This window comes from Bacillus rossius, chromosome 2, assembly GCF_032445375.1.
Source record: "Bacillus rossius redtenbacheri isolate Brsri chromosome 2, Brsri_v3, whole genome shotgun sequence".
Classification (NCBI taxonomy): domain Eukaryota; kingdom Metazoa; phylum Arthropoda; class Insecta; order Phasmatodea; family Bacillidae; genus Bacillus; species Bacillus rossius.
In genome coordinates this window covers 116086654-116108127 of record NC_086331.1, presented here as the reverse complement: position 1 = coordinate 116108127, position 21474 = coordinate 116086654, and the positions used below count along the sequence as shown (strand labels likewise).

The 21474-nt window shown below is 33.8% G+C and overlaps 1 protein-coding gene across 4 annotated transcripts in view; it reads right to left on the bottom strand.

Annotated features, from left to right (window-relative positions):
- LOC134529659 (uncharacterized) overlaps positions 1 to 21474 on the bottom strand; it is a 182124-nt gene that overhangs the window by 27380 nt on the left and 133270 nt on the right. For 2 of the 4 annotated variants that reach the window (XM_063363977.1, XM_063363976.1), the window contains exons 10-11: positions 16722 to 17777; positions 8960 to 9013 (exon numbers count right to left, since the gene is read on the bottom strand). The exons of 1 other annotated variant lie outside the window; for it this stretch is intronic. In XM_063363977.1, coding sequence (XP_063220047.1) covers positions 8960 to 9013; positions 16722 to 17777 — 1110 coding nt within the window. The remainder of the gene's footprint in view (positions 1 to 8959; positions 9014 to 16721; positions 17778 to 21474) is intronic. One more of the 4 variants, XM_063363978.1, reaches the window with a different exon arrangement.

The following is a 21474-nucleotide window of genomic DNA, read 5'->3' as shown; positions in this document are numbered from 1 at the left end:
CAGCACTGGAATTACAAACACTACGTGTTCGAAAAATCACACTCTGAGTGTTACCGTTAAGCAGTAAAATTTTGTTTCATAACAAAAAGAAACGCGTTGCTGAAGGAAAACTGTAACTGTGCATATTATGACATATTGAAGTCTTTGATGAACCCATGGACTTTAACCAAAAATGAGTCTTGATTCATCACAGTTAATGCTCAATTAAGTATACCATTGACCATCTGCTTTAAATACTTTGATAGTACTCTGGTGCTGTATTTTTTTTAAATGTGAATTAGTTTCACATCTTATCAGCAGCAAGCTCACTAAAGATGGTAACAGACAATGATGCAACTTGATATTGTGGAAGAAATATTTCATGGAACCATCTCAGCATTTTCCTGAAAGGATTTCAGAAGACAATGGAAAACTGCAATTTGAAAGAGCAGACTAGTATTCAAATCCATGTTTGAATTATTAGTATAGTGACTTATGGTTGCATTATATCACTCCATTTATGTTCACAAGAAACCTTATGTGTCAGTGTATCCTCTGCTTCTTCCATGATTTTCTTGTAAAATTCATACATTCACTTGAGACAAAGAAACGGATGGTCTCTAAATTTTTTAAATTATAGTATATTTAGTAATGGAGTTTTTCCTATGTTTACTGCAACTATTAATTATAATGTATTAACATTTTCAACCAGTTTTCATTAATTGGATATTTGTCATAACGTTGTGAAGGTATTGTTATTTTTTATTTGTTCATTAATGTAGTATTAGATACTCGGTTTGTGCTTTCCAATTGTATGCCTATTGTCCAGTGTGTTTGTATGTGCTTTTTTTGCCTATCAGAAAAGTTTTATAACTGTTGATAGGCCGGTTATATAAATAAAAGAAATAAATAATATTTAATGTAGGATTGCCTCAAGGGCTGAAAAAAGGATCCTTGTCAATTGCAGTTACCTGATAAATCGGAGAAAGGTGGTGTAGTGGTAAAACACTGGATTAGTATTTAGGAGGACACTGGTTCGAATCCCAGTAAAGCAGTTCAGGTTTTGGTTTTCCATGGTTTCCCAAAATTATTTCAGACAAATACTGAAATGGTTTCATCACTAAAGGCCTTTCCTTATTCCTTCCCATAAATGCCATGAATTTTGAGCATGTGTGTATCTATATCTATTGAACTTGCTGTCGACAGGACATAAAATCTAAATAAAAATAATTAAAAATACAAAGGCGCAGTTTTAAGGTATAGTCAAAATCATATAACTTGTCTCAAATTTTACAGAGCTTGAAAATAGTATGCATTTCCCAACTTTAACTTTCAAAGCACCAAATTATGTTTTTTTTACGAACTGTGACAACCACATGAAGTATTTTACAAACATTGTTGACAGACCAACAGTGGCAGAAAATTGATAGGCTACATTTTTTTGGAGAACCTTTGAATCTGAGACAAGTGACATCCATGACACACACAATATACATTAATCATCATGTTTAACAAAAATTTAGCACATGTCTAAAAATGATTGTATTTAAATCGTATCAATTGCACCCCAGAAATATTGTGTGCCAAGAGAAAATAACATACTTCAAGGAAAAATGTATGTAAAACAGATGTATTAATTTAAAATGGCTGCTATACACACAGCCACATTAAACACCTTCAGACATATTTCTGAAAATCTTTGAGGTAGGCAATGATGTACAATTTAACTTATATTTACTATACGTAGGGTTTTTTTTAAAGTTTTTTTTTACAGATTACTCAGCACTAGTAAAATTTCTGTGAAACTATCATATTTTTTTTAAATAGAAATGACATTTTAAGTGCAATACTGTATGCCATCAAAATATATTCTCAAAGTATAAAATTGACTTGAGTAAATTTTAATGGCAGTCAGCAGCAATTATTTTCCCCTTAATCTTTAAAACATTATGAAATTTAACCCTAATATTAAGGACTTAATAATACTAATTGAAAAAAATAATATACTTACTCACATAGCACACACACCATACAGATGATTTTTTTTACACAATTTTCAACTTAGACATGCTCTTAATTTAAGTGACAGCTGTTTAAAAATTTGACTTTATGGTTATTTGCATCGCCATGCATATTCTTATAACGTTTCATGCTAAATAATAGGCTAAATATAGGCACACAGGCACAAACAATGCATTAGATAAGCAATTGGAGCTAAACCACATCATGCAGTACTACCCATAAAAAGCCAAACATTTTTATTGCTTGTGTTCACTGTAGTAATGTTACATATGGATACAATACTAGAATTCTTAAACCATTCAACTTGACAAACTGTTTACACACTGCAATTGAATACGCTATCAACAATATATTTAGTTCACAAAGTATTATTTAACCACATTATTTGACTTATTATATATTTTATTAAGTAAAACATAAAACTGTACAGTTCGGATTTTTGGCTTCCATTGTAGTTACAAATTTTATCCAGTTACAAAAAACAGTGGTGATTATAAAAAATACAACTTATGATATCTGTAATTACTTTATAAGACAGTATTTTTATGTAAAATACTGTACATAATAAATAATTCGGTGCAATTCATAGTTAAGAAACATTGCACATGCAATGTTTTACATAAGTGAAACAATTTCTCTAAAATCTAAAAACAAATTTTTATGCATTAGAATATTAATATCATTTATCTGTTGGGAGGACTTATTCTCACCAATGTTTTAAGTCAATCTACATTTTAGTAGTCGACAATATAGTAGATGAACTAAAAATTGATGAAGCTATTAAGGGATAAGGTGCATTGTGTATCCATAAAACAGTGCACACAGAAAAGGCATAAAGATATGAGTTTGTGAACTTAGAACTGGTGTACCTGTAACTAATTCATGATTTTTATCTTATCTTGGTAAGGCTTTAGTTCAAAGGTGAATCCTGGGAAAGGGGGAAGGGATAGAAAGGGGCAAAAAAGGAGCAAGATGCTGTAATTAGAAAATTTGTAACTAATCCTCAGAAACCATTGTTATTAAATATTTTTTTAAATAAATTATGGTTAGCCTTTTGTTATTGTTGATTATTGTTTGGCACCAATGAAAGCGGTTGAAACCAAATATACCCCCACCCCTTTATGGTAAGATTCTCCATCTGTGTTAATTTAACTGAGTAAAGAGATGTATCTACCTAAATACTTCACTCAAACCAAACAGTCTCAATACATAACAGTATCAAATCAACAGTTCAGACATCAATCTTATTTTGTTGTGTTCTGCCAGTGAATATATATCAGCATGTGAAACTAAAAACAAAGGAAACTTTTTCTAACAATAAATCAACTGCATGTGTTTTCTCCCTTTATCAAGTCCCTAGACAGAGAGATAATGAACATAGGAAAGTCAGGATGTGCTAATTCATGCCACAATTGTACAGGGTGACCACAAAAGACCTTTACAACTTCAAATGTAAATAAAAAAAATAATGTGACAAGGTATCTGGATGGGGTTTGTGGCATTGTGATCAGAATCTCTCAAACTTTTTATGTGATTTTTTTTCTGTTTGTTGCAGTTGTGAATGGTAACTAACATCCAAACATCACAGAAGATGGCTACACCCCAAGAGAAAGCGCAATGTGTATCCTGGTTCATCGAAACCAAATCAGATACGCAGGTGCAACGGAACTTTAGGACCAAATATGTGAGAGAACCACCTTCACGACCCACAATTCGTGAGTGGCACAAAACATTTATGGAGAAAGGGAGTGTTCTGCAGCAAAAAGGCAGTGGTCGGCCAAGCACAAGTGCGGGAGACATTGAACGTGTTCGTGAGGCCTTTGTCCGGAGCCCCGGTAAGTCGATTCATACTGCCGCGAGACAATGGAGTTACCTCGTTCGACTGTTCACAAAGTTCTTCACAAAAACATGAGACTACGCTTACAAAGTGCAGTTGTTAGAAGCTCTTCAGCCATCAGATGGACCATGCCGCAAGGCTTTCGCTACAGATATGCTGGCTCGAATGGACGTGGAGGAAGATTTTCTTGAACGCAATCTGTTTACTGACGAGGCAACGTTTCATGTGTCAGGTCTACTAAACAGGCACAATGTGAGGATATGGGGATCTGAGAACCCACATGCCTCCAGAGCACTTGTGCGCGATAGCCCAAAAGTTAACGTGTGGTGCGGGCTAATGAGCACCCGAATAATTGGGCCATTCTTCTTCGTCGAAAAAACAATCAAAGCCAATGTCTATCTCGATATGCTTACTGAATTTGCTGTCCTACAGTTGGATGGAATTCAACATCATGCCATCTTTCAGCAGGATGGGGCACCACCTCACTGGGGAATGGCAGTTCATGCCTATCTCAATGAACAATTTCCTGACAGGTGGATCGGAAGAGATGGTCTGATACCGTGGCCACCTCGTTCACCTGACATAACCCCACTTGATTTCTTTCTTTGGGGTTATGTTAAGGATCGAGTGTACCATACAAATGTTTCCAACTTCGATGAGCTGAAGCGGAGGATCGTGCAAGCTGTAGCCTTCATTGATGCAAGACTTCTTGAGCGAACGTGGAAGGAAATCGAGTATAGGCTTGATGTGCTGCGCGCAACTAATGGCGCACACATTGAGATTTATTGACTGAACAACTAGACTAAATTCACACAAAAACTTGGAGAGATTCTGATCACAATGCCACAAACCCCATTCAGATACCTTGTCACATTATTTTTTTATTTAGGTTTGAAGTTGTAAAGGTTTTTTGTGGACATCCTGTATTTTGTGCCTGTGTACACACTACAAGTCACAAGGATAATCATTTAAAGTAAAAATATAACCAGCGTGGGGAATTCTTCTGTACAGCATGTCAAAATTTCCACACATAAGCTACTTTCTGTGTAATTTAAAACACAAAAAACTACAGTTAAGAACCATATTATCATTAACTACTGTTTTATTTAACACGTTTTGTTTTAACCACATATAAAGACTGCCTTTTACTTGTTCTTTCAGCAATACTGTACTAACTTTTTCCTACTTTTATTTCCTGTCAGTTTGAATTTTATTTCCTGTAGAATATGTTTTTGCTTTCTAAAACATAGCATGACACTTATAAAACCATATAGAGTCTGCCATTACTATTTCTCCTCATGTGTAAAAACTAGATTGTTTGATAACTTATCTTGGCCTTCGAGATTGAGCAACTGCATTGCAGCAGGCATCTTCAGGGTTGAGAAGTTATATAAGTAAATACTTGCAAGGAATCTATTCTAGGTAGCCAATCACGAAGGGCTTCCCCATATTTGCTTTAGTGCTAGCCAATCAGAGGAGGAGCTTTCCTGCCATTGGCTTCTGTACTGGCAAATCATGTATGGCTCTATTTCATTGGCTTTTGTTGGCCTTTCGGTGTTAGATCCTGTGTGGCTTCTCTCCTCTTGCTTTCTGCGGGTGTTCATTTTGGCTTTTCAATAAGTGGTGCTCATTTGTTACTTAGCATGCATAGCTTTCTTCTCAATTGATGTTTGGGTATTTAAACACATAATTCTATGTTTTCTCTGACTATTCCGTTTCTGTAATTCTCTTCGTTAACTATGGTTTAGAATTTGTGGAAATCTACTTATGTTTGGTAAAAGATAAATGTTTAGCTATGGCCGATTTGTTGTTCTCCTGTTTGTAGAACCTGATGTGTTATTTGATTATTTTATTTAGTTATTCTGTCTGTCCTATGTAAACCAGGCCACAGGAACATAATAATTTGTAGATTCCGCAATTTGTTTGGTTGGAGTGTTATCCTTTACTGAGAGTACACAAGTTTGTAGTTTTCCTGAAGGTTTTTGTATTGTGTATATTTTGTGTTATTTTAAATGTCGAGCTAGAGGGTTGATGACTCCTTAAACTTATGGGAACACCGCTAAGGTACTCAATCTGTCCGTAGTTTTCGTTGTGGGTGGGTTTGTTTGTCTTGCTGCATATCTTTCATTTTAAATTAATTGGCCAGAAGTGTTTTGGTGAAATGTTTCAATTCTTCATTTAGGTTTCACTTATATCCACACTGATTAACAGAGCCAAAAATTCAGAGAAGCAGCCAAAGCCTTGTTTAGCTTGTATCCATCCTTTGTTGATAACACTTGGGTGTTTCATGATTTCTCATGTTTCTCTGATTGCTCTCTTTCTGTACTTACACATTTAGGTTGTACTTTTATATTTATAAAATTTTACATTATGATTGGTAGTGTATTAATGTTCTAACATTGTCAATATGTTTTTATCCTGCTAATAAATGTTATATTCATACAAACACACATTTTACTTACACTTAATGTAATACTTATTTTTCTAGGCAATGTTTATAGTTCAAAACATTTTTGTGCTGAACTGTATTGTGTTATTTAAAAAATCAACCTGTTTATTTTATTAAAAATACTGAACCTTGAATTTATTGAGGTTTAAAAATAATATTACATAGAAACATAACTTTCAAAATAAATTTCTTAGCATAGTTTGTGAAAAGTGAACATTAATATTGTAAACTTTGAGACAAGATTTTATTTCCTTATAAATGCTGGTGCAGATGTTACATGCATTCCTGGCAGCATGGTACTGGTTTCATACAGAGACTTTTTGGTCCCCTGTAAGGACAGACTGAAAGGACCGGATGACAAGGATTTGGGGGTTTTGGGTTTTTAACAGCTACAACTTGAGGACAGAGAAATTAAATACAGCAGCAAGGTATTTGTTTTGTCTATCCTTCAAACTTCACTCCTGAGTCGAGAAGGGCTCTCAAAGATGCAGATTGTGGGTTTTCAGAAGAACCAGGTAATTATTCTGGATTCAGTAACAAACAGTATTAATTTTGCATTCACACAAGAGCTGGATAACAATATTTCTGTCGAAGGGAGCAACGATAATATTGCAACCATAACCTTACTCTCAAAGTCACAGATAGACTCAAACAATAATTTCCGGGTCTTTTTAAATAGTTGGGAAGATTCATGGGTAAAATCAAAATGGTCCTGTACGATAACTGCACTCCCTTTGTTCAACGAATTCCTTGAGTTGTGGCCATAGCACTTTTGCATAAACTCAAGGCTGAGATAGATTGTCTGCTGAAATTGGATATAATAGAGCGTGCCACGGTACCAATGGAATGGGTTGCACCTATCATAGTTGTTCTTAAAGGAGATACCGTTTGTATTTGTATTGATTATTCTGAGCTGTACAAGTGTGTTTAGAGCCCACATTTCCACATTCACAGTGTTGGAAGTTACATTGTCACAGTTAGCAGGGGCAAAGTACGTTCCAAATTTAGATACAAAGTCTGGTTTTATCAAGTTCCATTGGATGAGCCAAGTCAGTTACAACATTTATAACTCCATTTGGGAGGTTTTTTTCAAGAGGCTCCCCTTTGGCATATCCTGTGCACCTCAATACTAGCACAACAGTCATTTTCTGGAATGTATAGAGGGTACCTACCATGTGAATAACATTTTGAGTTTTGCATCAAGTATGGAAGAACATGATAGGTTCTTGTAAAAAGTACTCAAACATGAAGCTGCAGGTATTTTCTCTAACACTAGTAAATGTGTTTTTGGAGCAACCCATGTGAAAGATCATGCCACTGTTGGGTTTGTCAGGTTGCGTAGCTTTAAATTTAGTGCAGAGAATAGGCTATGTCGCTGAAGACAGCAAGGAACATTTCACTTTGGTGAACAAGGATGTATTTCAAAGACTCTGTAGCATTCTGCAGACTGGCAAAATACTAATTAAACCAGGAGCAGAGCCAGTTAGTAGACCACCTAGGAAGGTATTGATAGCATTACGAAAATCATTAAGGACGAACCTGCTAGGTTGATAAAGAAGAAGGCGATAGAATGGATGTATGATGTTGACAACAGGACTTGGATAAGCAATTTTGTAATCACAGAAAAATTAAATGGAAAGACATGTGAAGTTGGTGACAGTGCCAAGGTAAGATGGCGAGTGAGATAATTGTGTAGATGGATGAGATTGTACATTGGACTACGATTATCAAATAAAGGATGCGTGTGAGTAAACCTACAGTGCGTTATCATTGGCCACTAGATCCAACTCATGTTTAGAGATCCAATGTAACAGATAGTGCAAGATGATCCATTATTTTGTAATTTTTTAGTTCTATCGAAAACAGTTTGATATTAATAAATGACCAGTCAACCAGTCAAATGCAATAAACAAGCCTGCATGAAATATATAGCAACCAAAAATCTAGCTTTTTTACAAGATGATTCATGATTTTCAAACAAAGCTAAATCATCTTAAATTTAACTCGCTATACATTGGCTACTTATGGCATGTTCATAGCTGAAAAGCAAATTAGGCAGTGAGCAACTAAGTAAGCTTCATCTTGAATCCAGTTATTGTCAGCAATGTAGTTTCAATTTATTTAACTAAATGTATTTTATAAATAATAATTGTAAACAATTTTTAATTTAAATAATATAACTTATAAAAATTTTAAAATCTAATTCTTTGGTCAAAATTAAATAAAAAAATCTTATACGATTTTGTGTTTTATATAAAACTCTTTATACTATATAAACTCTTTGCAACAGCATTTTTACTTACCACAAAAATAAATATTTAAATGCAATACTTATATCAAATAACTTATTTATTTGTAGAATTTTAACAGAACAGTTTAGACTGCAACAAAAATATTTTTAAATATATTTTATCTCCATAAAATGTAATAATGCTACAGATAAATTAAAAAAAAGTGTATTTTAGCTTCATTATGTGCTACAGCAACTGAACAAAATCTAACTTATTAGCATATATATTCTTTAACTAAAGTAGCAATATCAGTTCAAATTACGACAGTATGAAATTAAAAACTTAGAATCATCAAATATTATTTTGCACTTAAATGAACTGACATGACTGGATTCAAGATATGAGGAAAAAGCATAACTGAAAATGTTAATTTTTCCCTACCTGGTTGGACCAGGTGTAGATTGGGTGTCAGGAAGTGGTGTCACCGGCCTAACTCTGCCACGCAATAAAAAAACAATTTTCTCTTAGTTTATTACATAACAAATTGAACTATTAATTACTATTACCATGGTTGTCAACCTGATCAGAGTGCTTGTAAAAAGAGTTCATTTTTTAACTTTAAATCCAATGAAGAAATATTTGCTTGGATATTGTATTTTATTTAAGATAGTACATTTATCATTAGTATTGATGAAAAGATAATAGACATATGCTAGCCCATAAGTCAAAGTTAAAAAGCTGTTTTTGGGTAAAGTCATTCAGGTTTAAGGGGTAACACATAGGACTGTGCTGTATTATTTTTGTTCACTTTCGACCTTGAAAGATGAAATTCACTTGAAAAATTCCAAAAGTTTTTTAAAATGCAGAAAAAATGTTTTAAAATATCTTAGTAAAATATAATCAGAAACACTCTTTTGCTACCTATGTACTTCTGGTTATTTAGTAAGCATTATTAAAACAAAACCATTTAGTTACTAGCGGAAGTTAACTATTGCACATCTCTATTGAAGTATAAACATCACTATCTTGAATATCATTGAAAATTATTTACAATCACCATCAAAACAAAACAAATTTTTGCTTTAGATAGTTATAAAAACTACAGTAGTAAATATTCAAGAAAATTTATCAATGTTTCTTGTTTTCTGCAAATAGGTTAATACATTAAAATTTAAAAATAAATGTATATCTTTTCATGGTAGGTACTATTAGTTTTCTAAATAATTTACACAGCATTCATTTATTCAAAGAAAAAATAATTTTAAAAATAGAACATTTCTTTTTATTGACGGATCTTAATTGAAAGCTAGGAAAAAATATACAGAAATTTTTGCAGAAACAATATTTATGAGAGAACAAATCAATAAATAGATATACATACAAACAAATATATTAGTGAGATCTAATTTGAAGATGCATACTTTGACATTAGGCACACAAAGCCATTATTCATGAAGGAATCAAATAGAAATTAAGGCTCTTTGCAATGAATTCGTACATGGTGATCAACTTTGTCCTGACAGTGTTCTAACTTATCATACTCATAGCCTGTACTAAATCATGGAGAAACACCAGTAAGTGTAAAGGAAAATTTCTGTTCTCATTGTGCCAGTCTCTTATGGAAATATTTTCCAAATAATTAAAACTATAGATAAGTTGAAGTTCGTAAAAACATCATCATCCCCATTATACTAATCAAATTATATAAAGTAACATCACATGGGATTCTTAGTAAAATCAATCTGTTGCACAATGAGAGGTGCCTAAATTTTAAAAATAAGTCTGAGATTTTTCCCAAATCCTCAGGATTAAAGAGCACTGAAACTATTTGTGAAAACCAATATTGGTGACTCCAGCTAAGAGATTATTCTTAAAGCTAGACAATATTCAGTTAAAGATTAAGAGCACATTTAGTTAAGTTAGGCTTGCAGCTTTCTAAGTTATGATATTTCTTAAACTACATTCTGGTGATGGGATGATTAGTGATAACACATTTTCACGTGATATCAACAAAACTTTAAGTTATTTGAAATGGCAATAATTTATGTTTCTGTGATTTATTTCTTGATATGTGTGCAGGGGATAAAATATTGAATGGTATACAGTTCATTTTATAGCCATTAATTTTTTTTAAGTTAATTTCTTATATAAAGTGCATCATATCTGAGAATCCAGTTTCAGTACAAGTACCTATGCTTATACACTTAATATTATCATTTAAATATTTTTCTGTGTATGAAACACTTTCCAATCCAATGTTGCTGTGATCATTTGCAATTTACTACACCATTTTTAACCCAAGTAAGGGTTTTAACCTAAGTAAGTTTTCCTGCTGTTAAATTCTTATTTAATAAATATATTTGTTTTTATTTATCTATTGTGATAATATTGGTGGTTAGGGTGGGAAGGGTGGTATCTGAAAATTACCCTTGCCTCTCCTGTTATTCCAACCTGCAGCAACAACTGATAACCTTCTTAGCATTGTCTAACCTTATGTAACCTCTGAACTTATTCATTACCCATTATTTTCTTCTTGATTACTATTCTTATCAATCTTGAATGTCTTAAAATAATTCCAAATTGACCAGTCATATTTTCGTAATCCTTGAACTTCAGCCCTAACCAACACTTTCCAGTAGTTAGGTTTTTGCTCTTAATTTATTCTGCTCGTCCGATTTTCAGCATTCACCTCAGGCGTTAAGTTTCAAAAGCTTAAACTATTTTCTTGTCTGGAATAATCATTCATGTTGTATACCATATAATTTTACATTTTCAAGTATACTGTGGTATGACAAATTTGCTGTGAATGTGGTCATCAGGATACAGCCATAAAGATATGTGAATTAGGAGTTTAACTTGCCTTTATGTGTATGTATTGTGAAGTTAAAAGAGGCAATTGTGTAAGTGGTTAACCTGAAAGGAAGACCAATGGAACAGCAAGATTTAAGTGTAGGTGATTGCTCTCCTCTTTTCAAAAAAATTTGATCCTGTTAAGCAGCTTCAAATGGTAATATGTAGTTAAAAATCATTCATTATATTTTAGGCCTTAGGTGACATTCTTGAACACAATTTGAAGGCAGATGCATTTCGCATCTCGCATACTTCTTGCACCCAGTTTTAGCAGAAAACAAGATTCATTAACTACTCTGCGGGTTCAGAATAGTTGCAAGACGTCGTATATTCGTGTACAGACAATTGGCACACATGCGAGTGTGAACCATAAGGGGTTATTTAACAGCGTATGATGGCGACGGTGTTGCACTGTTGTATTAGTATGTGAATTGTAAGGAAACAAAGTGTGATACTACAGTGATGACGAGGATGAAATGATGTATATTAATGTTAAATAATAAATAATAATGTCTGCCTTGAAGGTGGAAAAATTCGTCCCAGAAGAAGATTCATCGGAGTTTTACTGTGAAAGACTTGAGCAACTGTTCATTGCAAAAGATTTTGATGATGCAGAAAGTGACCAGATAAAGAGGCGGGCAATTCTTATATTATCTGTGGGGAAGGAAATGTATGAAGTTCTTCTAAATTTGCAGTCCCAAAAAAGCCAATATAAAAGACTTATGTAGAAACTAGTCATGCTTTTGCAACAACATTTTGCATTAAAGCTTTCTGTCATTGCATATCTTTATTGTTTTCACAAGCAAATGCAACAAGAAAATGGATCAATTGCAGATTTTGCAGTGCATTTAAGGAAACTAACACATTTTTGCCATATCTGTTCTTTTCTCAACAGTGTGTTGTGGGACCAATTTGTATTTGGGCTGAAGGCTAAAGACCTGACTCAAAACCTTTTTCCTGTATCTGACGACATATTCCACCAGAAGAGAACCAGGCAAAACGGCACATTTGAAACTTTCCGAATGCAGTGTGTGTAGTGACAGAGATGGACACTTGCAAAAGAACTGTCATTTTTGAACATATAGGTGTCACAATTGTAATCACTCAAGTCACCTAAAGAAAATGTGTCCTAAACAGTCAGCTGTAAAATAGAGCAAGCAATGAATGTGTTGACACTGCAAATAAGATGAGTTTGCATCACTCTATCAATTAGTTGCTCCATGAAGAAAGCCATGTGTTTTACCAGTGCGTGTGAACATGTGACGTTAGACATGTAAATTGATACAGGTTCTGCTAGTTCTGCAATCTCTGAGACCACCTACAAAAATAATTTTTCAAGAATATCCCTTGGAACATAATCCATCCGCCTAAAGTCGAGTACTAACAAACTTATCAGTCCTTGAAGCATAATACATGTTTCCATTTCATGTATGGGCCAGACAGAGTAAAGTTACCGTTGCACATTGTTCCAAATGGAGCTATGCCTTTACTTGGCAGAGACAGGTTTAAAGAACTTAACTTAGACTATGCGTCAAGGTGACACAAAAGTCTGCACCTTTTGGACTTGATCTTTTACAGAAACCTCCATACTTATTTGATGGTGGCCTAGGAAAATTTTCAGGTGGTAAGATGACATTGCACTTGCAAGACAACATGGTGCCCAAGTTTCTTGTGGCCAGGGCTTTTGCAGTCGCACTCAGATGTAAAGTTGATGTAGAATTTGACAGGTTGAGTTTATTTTACCCAGGGTTATTCAGTGAGTGTGTGACACCACTTGTATCAGTAGCAAAACATAATGGTTATGTCTGCATCTGTGGTTACTTCAAGATAACAATGAACCATCATTTAGTTAACAACAAAATACACTGGCCTGTATTGAGGACTTATTTTTAAAGTTGAAAGAAGGGGAAGAGTTTTCGACAGTTTACTTGTCACAAGCCTTCCAGCAACGGGCAGACTGGGTACTGTCCTACGACCCGAAACAACCCTTTCATTGAATTCACAGTCAACATTGCCTCTGTCGCATCGTCCACTGCCACCTGCAGGTATGCAGCTGTGTCCCGAGAGATGGAAGAATTCGAAAGAAGAACAGAGTCGCACTAAGGCATACACCTTCGTTCCACCCAGCCACAAACGGTCAAGCAGATGTATGGTGCAGACAGTGAAGAATAAACTTCTGAAAATGGGAGTAGGAGACTGGCACACAGCAGTCGTGCAAATGTTGTTGGCATTGCGCACAACACTAGAGAATAAGACACAGGCAGAACTCCTACTGGGAAGATAGTTACGAATGGTGCTGTCCCAGATACGTCCCAACCTCAATTTCAAATGTGAGGAGACCTTGAGGGAGGTTTCAAACTGCCATGTGCACAGGCAATTTTCAGTGGGGCAGCAGGTGCTTCTTCAAGACTACAGAGGGACTCGTAAGTGGCTACCAGGAACCATTGTAGCTAAACAAGGGCCGGTGACATACACTGCCCAAGACGAGCACAGTTACACGTATAGACGTCACGTGGACCAATTACTGAGCAGCAAAGTGGCACATCCAACACGCCAGGCAGTACTGATGGCCGTGCTTGGACTAGCTGTGGTGGTACCACCCCGACCGACGGGACTGTTCCAACGGAGCTGGCGAAGGTACCAGTGACCGTACAGGGGCAACTGGTAGAGAACTCAGAAGAGCAGAAGGTGGAGCTATCACCAGTGAGAGCACCAACGCCAGATCACAGCAGCAGTCCTATCAGAAGGCTTGAACACCATCATGGCCATGGACGAGAGCCACAGGAGGGACTGCTTATGGAGCTGGTACACACACAGCCGACCCGGAGTTAGAGCACGGCAAGGAAGGCACCCAGAAGGCTGCATGACTATGCATGGCAACCTTTAGGGGGGAAGTGTCTTATAGGACGTGTAGTGTAGAGAGGGTGGTAGGCCTGCAGTTGTAAAGTGTGTCAAGATGGCGTCTTGTAGGTCGTTCGGTATTGTGCATTGTGATCGGTTTCGGGAGTGGTAAGACAGGATGTTAGTAAACGGGGAAAGTAGAAACAGCAGGCTGGGAGTTGGGTAGGGAATATACAATAGTTACCAAACACACATTTTCACTGCCATATCGTTCCTCAAGAAATGGTCCGGCCGAAAAATGGTCAAGATGTTCAAAAACCGGAATAAGTCACTTCTTCAGTCAAGTGCCACTAAAAATTGCTTTGCCTAGGTTTCTTCTCAGTCATCTTGCAACACTCCATTCAGTCCCTTGTGAAACATCAAATGGCCTCATTTTTGGTAAAATGGTTTGCAATTGACTGTCTCTGCTTATAGCTACCATCCGTGTCCAGCCATGTTAAAAATCACCAGTAGTGGTCTGCAGTATCACATCCCTCTCACCACACTTTGTCATTTGATATTGGTAGTAGTAGTGTACACTACAAAATAAAGTTCACAAAGGGGTGAGGTGGAGGCAGATTGTGTCATAATGAAAATTTTAGGACTGTTTACCTAAAAGCTGAAAAGAAGAGGTGTGGGTGTTCATCAGCACATTGATGAACTGTGGTTTGCCCCATAGAAAGAATCCGTTAATGAATCTACATTATGTTGATGAGCTATTTATGAGATGACCATCTCTCATGCATCAGGACATTAGAAGATTTGCAACTTACTGTGGTATTGCTGAATCCTGTCAAATTGAAATGTTCAAACGCAAATTTACTTATTTTTATATATAATTTATTAGATAAATTTATGAAGCATTTAGTAGTTTAGATTATTATAACTTATAAAATAACTAGCATTAGTTCCTTTGTTAGATTTATAGACTTTAAATACCATTTATAATCCTAAGGATGTGTTCTTGAAGATAAAAGGACACGAACTTCAGGCTGTACATATAGATATATGCCACAATTGCATATTTACTATAAACCTAACTGTAAAGTTTTGTGGCTACAAGCAAGCAGTGATAAGGGTGGAAATTCATGCTTCCACATGTCATTCTTTGGCATAAGCAGTACCTGTCAGTGGCAACTACATAACATAAACCATGCCATGATCTGTAGTTATGACAGCAAGATCACTATGTTTGAATAATTTAAGAAGTAAAGAAATATCAGTGATCACAAAAGTTGTAGAATTTTAATTGTATAGAAAGCCTTGTGTGTCAAATAGTAGCAGAAAGAAACTTGTGTTGGTAAAATAAGCATTAAGTTATCTAACTGCTTTGTGCAATAAATCAAAATCAGGTAGCTTAGACATGCTCAGGTTGACAACCATGAATTACTTACAAAGGCAAAACAAATAACATAAAAGCCAAGACAAAAGCATGCCTTAAATATTACCAGCATCTTATTACAGCAAACTCCAGATTATTTATGTGTACATTATTTAGTGTTGGATTATTCTTGCATTATGTGCCTAAATAAAATTTCGATTTGATGAATCTTTTAAATAATTTGTATTCATTATCATCTGCAGCAGTGTTTTGGTGTAATACTCACTTCTGTCTAAAGTGAACTTGATCTTGAGCATAAAGTCAATCTCATAAGTAAGAAAATCTCGAACCTAAGAATTTTTTGTTTATTTATTTGGTTCTATATCTTTTCAACAGTGAGGGTCATTATAATTGAATGCAAACCATAACACAACTGAAAGAAACTGGGGAAGGAATCAGCAATGGCTTGTGTTAATGAACACTGCCAATATTTTTCTGGAGTTACTTTTGGAAACCATGAAATGTCTAAATAAGAATTACAAGACAGGGATTTAAATATGGGACTTTCGAATTTGAGTCCATTGCTCACCACTGTGCCATTTCTTTTGGTCCAATGTGTGACATCTTTGAATGTAAGACAAACTTTAAAATGCCTACCTCAAACTTAAGATAAAATCAATTTTTGTGCTTTTAATTAAATGTCATGAATTTGAAGTGAAATGATGAAAAAATTGATAGAATCAGCATAGAAATAAAATAATATACTACATTGACTCATAGACATGAAATAAATTGTTATTATATCAGCTATAGCAAAAATTTATTTTGATGTGAATTGCTGTTATAGCATGATATTAGGAAAATGTAAATAGAACTTTCAAACATTCAATATTATTCAGGTTTTTGGATATAATTTTATAATTCTTGCTTGCTGGAATTTTATTGGCATAGGTAATCGGGAATTTGCTGTAATTTTAAATTTAGAGTAATTTAAAACACTTGAAAATTAAAATGTATAAAAACAAAATGCTTATTAAATTAATATATTCATATTTAATTAATGACTTATTATAATTAATATCATGAATGAGTGGTAAGTCAAAATTTACTGATCAAAAAAATTCTACAGGCAAAAACTGAGGTTTTCAATACCTCACTTGGGGCTTGTCCTTGCATTCCGCATTGATGTTGTTCTCAAAGCTTTCTGAGCAGCTAGAAGTTTGCTGTTTCCTCTGCTGAGTTTGACCTCGTCCTCGAGACCTAAGAGTAGTGCTATCTGCTTGGATGATAGAGTTACGAGAAAGACTTAAAGAGGGATCTTTATCAACAGCGTTAGGAGCTGATGGTGATGTTGACTCTAAAGCTTCGTTCTTATCCTTTGATAATGTATTTGTACGTGCCTCTGAATGCACATCACTGCTAAGTCTTTCAGTAGTCTGCCTCATTGGTTGACGAGAAGAAATGGATATTTTTGTAGTTCTATCAGTATTTTTTGCCAATGCTCTTTCAGTTATAGATGAAAGTAGCCCTTGCTTGTTTTGATTATCATCAGTACTTGAAGATGTGTGGATAAGTCGCTGAGAAGTGGGAAAGTTTGAATTGCTTTCTGTATATTGGGCTGAATTAAGATTATTATTTGAATTAGTTCTTGGCTCAGAAAATGAGTTCTCAGCCACAGTATTACTCCTTAGTGGAGGGTTAACATTAACGTTGCCACTTTGTGATGTGAATGAGTTCTCTTTTTTATTAGCTTGTTCCCGTATATTTTCAAAATTTGTAGGTGACTGTTCTGTTGCAGGATGGCGGGATTGAACTCCACGAGATCGTGTTGGAATTTGGTTTGCATGGATATTTCTGGAGGTTGAATCAGATGAGGAATATGATGATGATGATGGAGCACTTCTGTGTGAATCTTCCTTAGTTAACTTAGAATCATTTGATTTGACCGATCTGTGAGTTTGAGATTCTGAGTCTTTGGAGCTTTGTGTCCGTCTCCTTAACTGCGAGGGCTCTGTAATGTAAGGTTTTGTGCTATAATCATACGCATTGTTGTTTGTGTTGGTTCTACTTTCAACAGTCTGTCCATCTAGTTTTGATGTTTGAGTGCTTAGCAGGGCGGGTGTCCAAAGTTTATCAAAGTGTGACGAATCTACATTTTTTGTTGTTTGCTGAGTAGATCCCCCTCGTTCTCTCTGTCTCATCACTTTTCTGTAGAAATAACATAAGGCAACAAATTCATCACACATAGAGAATTATGACATAAGAGCATTACATAACAGTAATTAGCACAATTCAATTATGTAAAAGAAAATATTATAAAACAACTTGAAAATTTAAGACAATACTGCTATAGATGGTGACAAATGAATGCTGATTTTTCTAGTGTTGTCCAAACACTGAATTTAATTTACTTCAAATTTTCAAGATATCATATTGGAACATGACTAAATTGGTTTTTGGAAATCTGCATCCATTTGACACAATTTTACTTAAAGTGCCATGACTCAACTAAAAATCATGCAAACAGAGAAGACATTTCAGAAGCATAACAAATAATTTCCATGCTGTAGGTTTTAAAAGACAATGGACATTGGAGAAAATTTTGTACCTTACTAGTGAAGTAAGGGCCTTATTTTATTTCTTAATAGCCACTCCAATACCAAAGGTATTAAAATGCATATTAACTTCATATTTTGCATGTTATGCATTCATAAACATTAATTTTAAATACCTATATGTGCAAACATATAATATATAACATGCATATAAGCTCAGGGACTGGAAGTAACGCGCTACTAGTAACGACGTTATTTGTTACAGTTACTTTTTATGGTAACGATCGTGGTAACGCAATATATTAAGTTTTCAGTAACTGTAACTGTAACTGAATTACTTTTTTCTGCCCTAAAGTAACGATAATTGCCGTTACTTCTTGCCTTACATTTTTTAAATGTATTTCTAATTGAACAAACAACGATTTATTGATTTTATCAAACCCAGAACGAAAATCCCGACAAGCATATTATTTGCGATGGTATTGCTTGTACTTGTAAAACTGCTGTTGGCTAGCCTGCGCTCGTATTTTGATTGTCATTTATTTAATATTTGCGACATGCGGGTTTACTGCTGTGCTGTTTAATTAATTAACCTACCTGTGCACATGCGCGAAAGCAATGACAATCTAATGAAGCGAGAAGCCGAGAAAGAAGTCCAGAATTTTCGTTGCCGTGGCCTTCATATTCTAATTTTTTCGAAGTTCGGTCGAGTGATAAAAATAACCTTATTGTGAAGTGCTTGTGTGGTTCTGTGAACAATTTTGTAGTGGAACTAATTACTCAATGTAATTTAAGACCTATTTATTTTTTTTTACTTTAAATAAACATATATCTTTTCTAAACACAATATGTTTTATTAGCTTTTAATTATAACAATATTACGTATCACATTTTTAGTTTTTCACAAAGTAACTGTTAAAGTAACTTACAGTTACTTTTCTCAGAAATGTAACTGTAACTGGTTTATTTTTAGTAGTGTAACTTGTAGTTGTAACAGGGTTACATTTACAATGGAGTATTTGTAACTGTAACTGAGTTACTTTTTAAAAGTAACTTTCCAGTCCCTGTATAAGCTTCATTAATTGATACTTTGATACCTACCTAAAGTTTAGAAAATACTTCTAAATATTCCCTGCCATCTCTGAATACTGTGTGCCAATTGACTCATTATATCTAAAGAAATTGTATTATTTCCCATTATCTTTGCAAACATAAGTTTAATGCTGTAATAATAGGTTACTATTGAAACTAAAATCCAAATTTTACCATCTACTATTTATTACTTACTTTTAGCCTTGTTTCTAAACCAACTGAGCCCAGAGGTTAAACTAATATGCTACAAATTTTTACATAATTTAATACGGTACAAATATCTTTATACTGGGAACACAAGTTTTACAAGTGTCATATTTAAATAAATTGCTTATATGAAAATATAAATAATTTAATTGAAAACTGACACATTTCTCAGATTATTAATAACATTTAAGAAGTAACATTTTAATATGATGAAATTGGAAATAAAAATTTAGTAATTTAAAGATCTGAAAAAGTCTGTAAATTGTAAGCCATGCTACAATGCAGCAGTTTTTATAGTACAATGAATATGGCATTGCATTTTGTCACCTTTTATAGCAGCATACAGAATACCCCTGAATTTTGTTAATTTATTATATACAAAACAGTGCTCTCTAGATGATCAAAATCTATACTATATTAAGATATAAGTAGAGTCACTTTCGTTATAGAACTGCAAACAGGAATGCAAAGCATACAAAAGCTATAAAAAAATTACTCCACTAAAAGTCAACTTAGTCACAAAAATTGTGATATAAGTTGTATTTAATTTTAAGAGAATATTGTAATTATATAATAATGGTATAAATTATAATGCTTCAATACAGTTAATTTTATAGTAAAATTAGCTGAAGTACCTGGCATTGTGGGATTTACACAGAGCGAACAGGCTTCATTTAGGAGAATGGTGTAATTGTTTCAAAATCTCACGTACACCGTGATTTTCCTCTTATTTTGGTCTAAGATCCCTCATGTAAAATTTTACCGAACTCAAATAAAACTGTAGATTTTAAATTAATAGAAAAAGAAACCAAACAAAATATTCTCTTCAATGTATTTAAAACCTTTAATTGCAAAGCTTGAAGGTACGCAATGTTTTTTTTTGTTTTTTTTTTTGTCTGGAGTAGACAGAAATTTTCCTCTAATTTTGAATGCCAAGTAAGCAAAATTTCATCAAGAAGTACCAAAATTTTTCTTTATGAAGTAAAAAAAAAATGGGGACTCATGCAGGCAGTTTCCTTCCTCTTGTTTCAAAGGTCAAGTGCGGTAATTAATCAAGTACGGAGTAAACAGTAGATTTGTGTTTTACATGTATATGTATGTATATGTGTGTGTGTGTGTAAATATATATATATATATATTATATATATATTATATTATATTATTATTATTATTATATTTATATATATATATTTATATATATATAGAGAGAGAGAGATAGAGAGAGAGAGATAGAGAGTTTACCTACTTTTAAAACTTATAAAATAAAATATTTGCAGCAGCTTGTAGTGAAAAATAATAGAAAAAAACTAGGATGACTCAATAAAAGAAAATTTCTTAAAAAGTAGAAATTTTTGTTTTATTTTTGTTTCTATTTTTGGGTACAAAGAAATATAAGTTGTAAAGATTCTGATTACCAAACTAAAAAGTGATTACTTTTTGTTATGTACATTGTAAGACTTTCATAATGTAACCTAACTACACTTGCATTGTTCTAATAAAAATTGTAGAAGTTTATTATAATTTAATAAAATTTCAAGCATAAAATAAATAAATTTTTATAGGTCCTTTAATAATGTTATTACACAGGTAGGTGCATCTCTAATTACATACAACTTTAATCATTTGTGTGACCTTTTTCCGCAGTTGCTGTAAAAGCTTTTAACAGTTCTAAACAATTTGCATTCCTAGTGGCAGACCTATAAGGAAATCAATTATATATATAACTTAAACATATTAAAAGCGGTTTCTTCTTTTTATATGTAAGGCAAACACAATTTTGCCTTGAAAATTATAACATTCATTCATATTTTTAACAATGAAATGACTTTTTCAATAACAATTTATTATTACAGTACAGCTCATGAGACATGCTTATTAGTTTAGTAAAACATATATTATAAAACTGTACAAAGTAAGGTATCTTATTTTTATACAAAGCACCACATATTGTATCGTAACTATTTAAATTTTTTTAATAACTGAATTTCATGATGAATGTATCTGGTATGGATGACTTGAAGATGTTATTCAACCCACAAACACTACTGCTG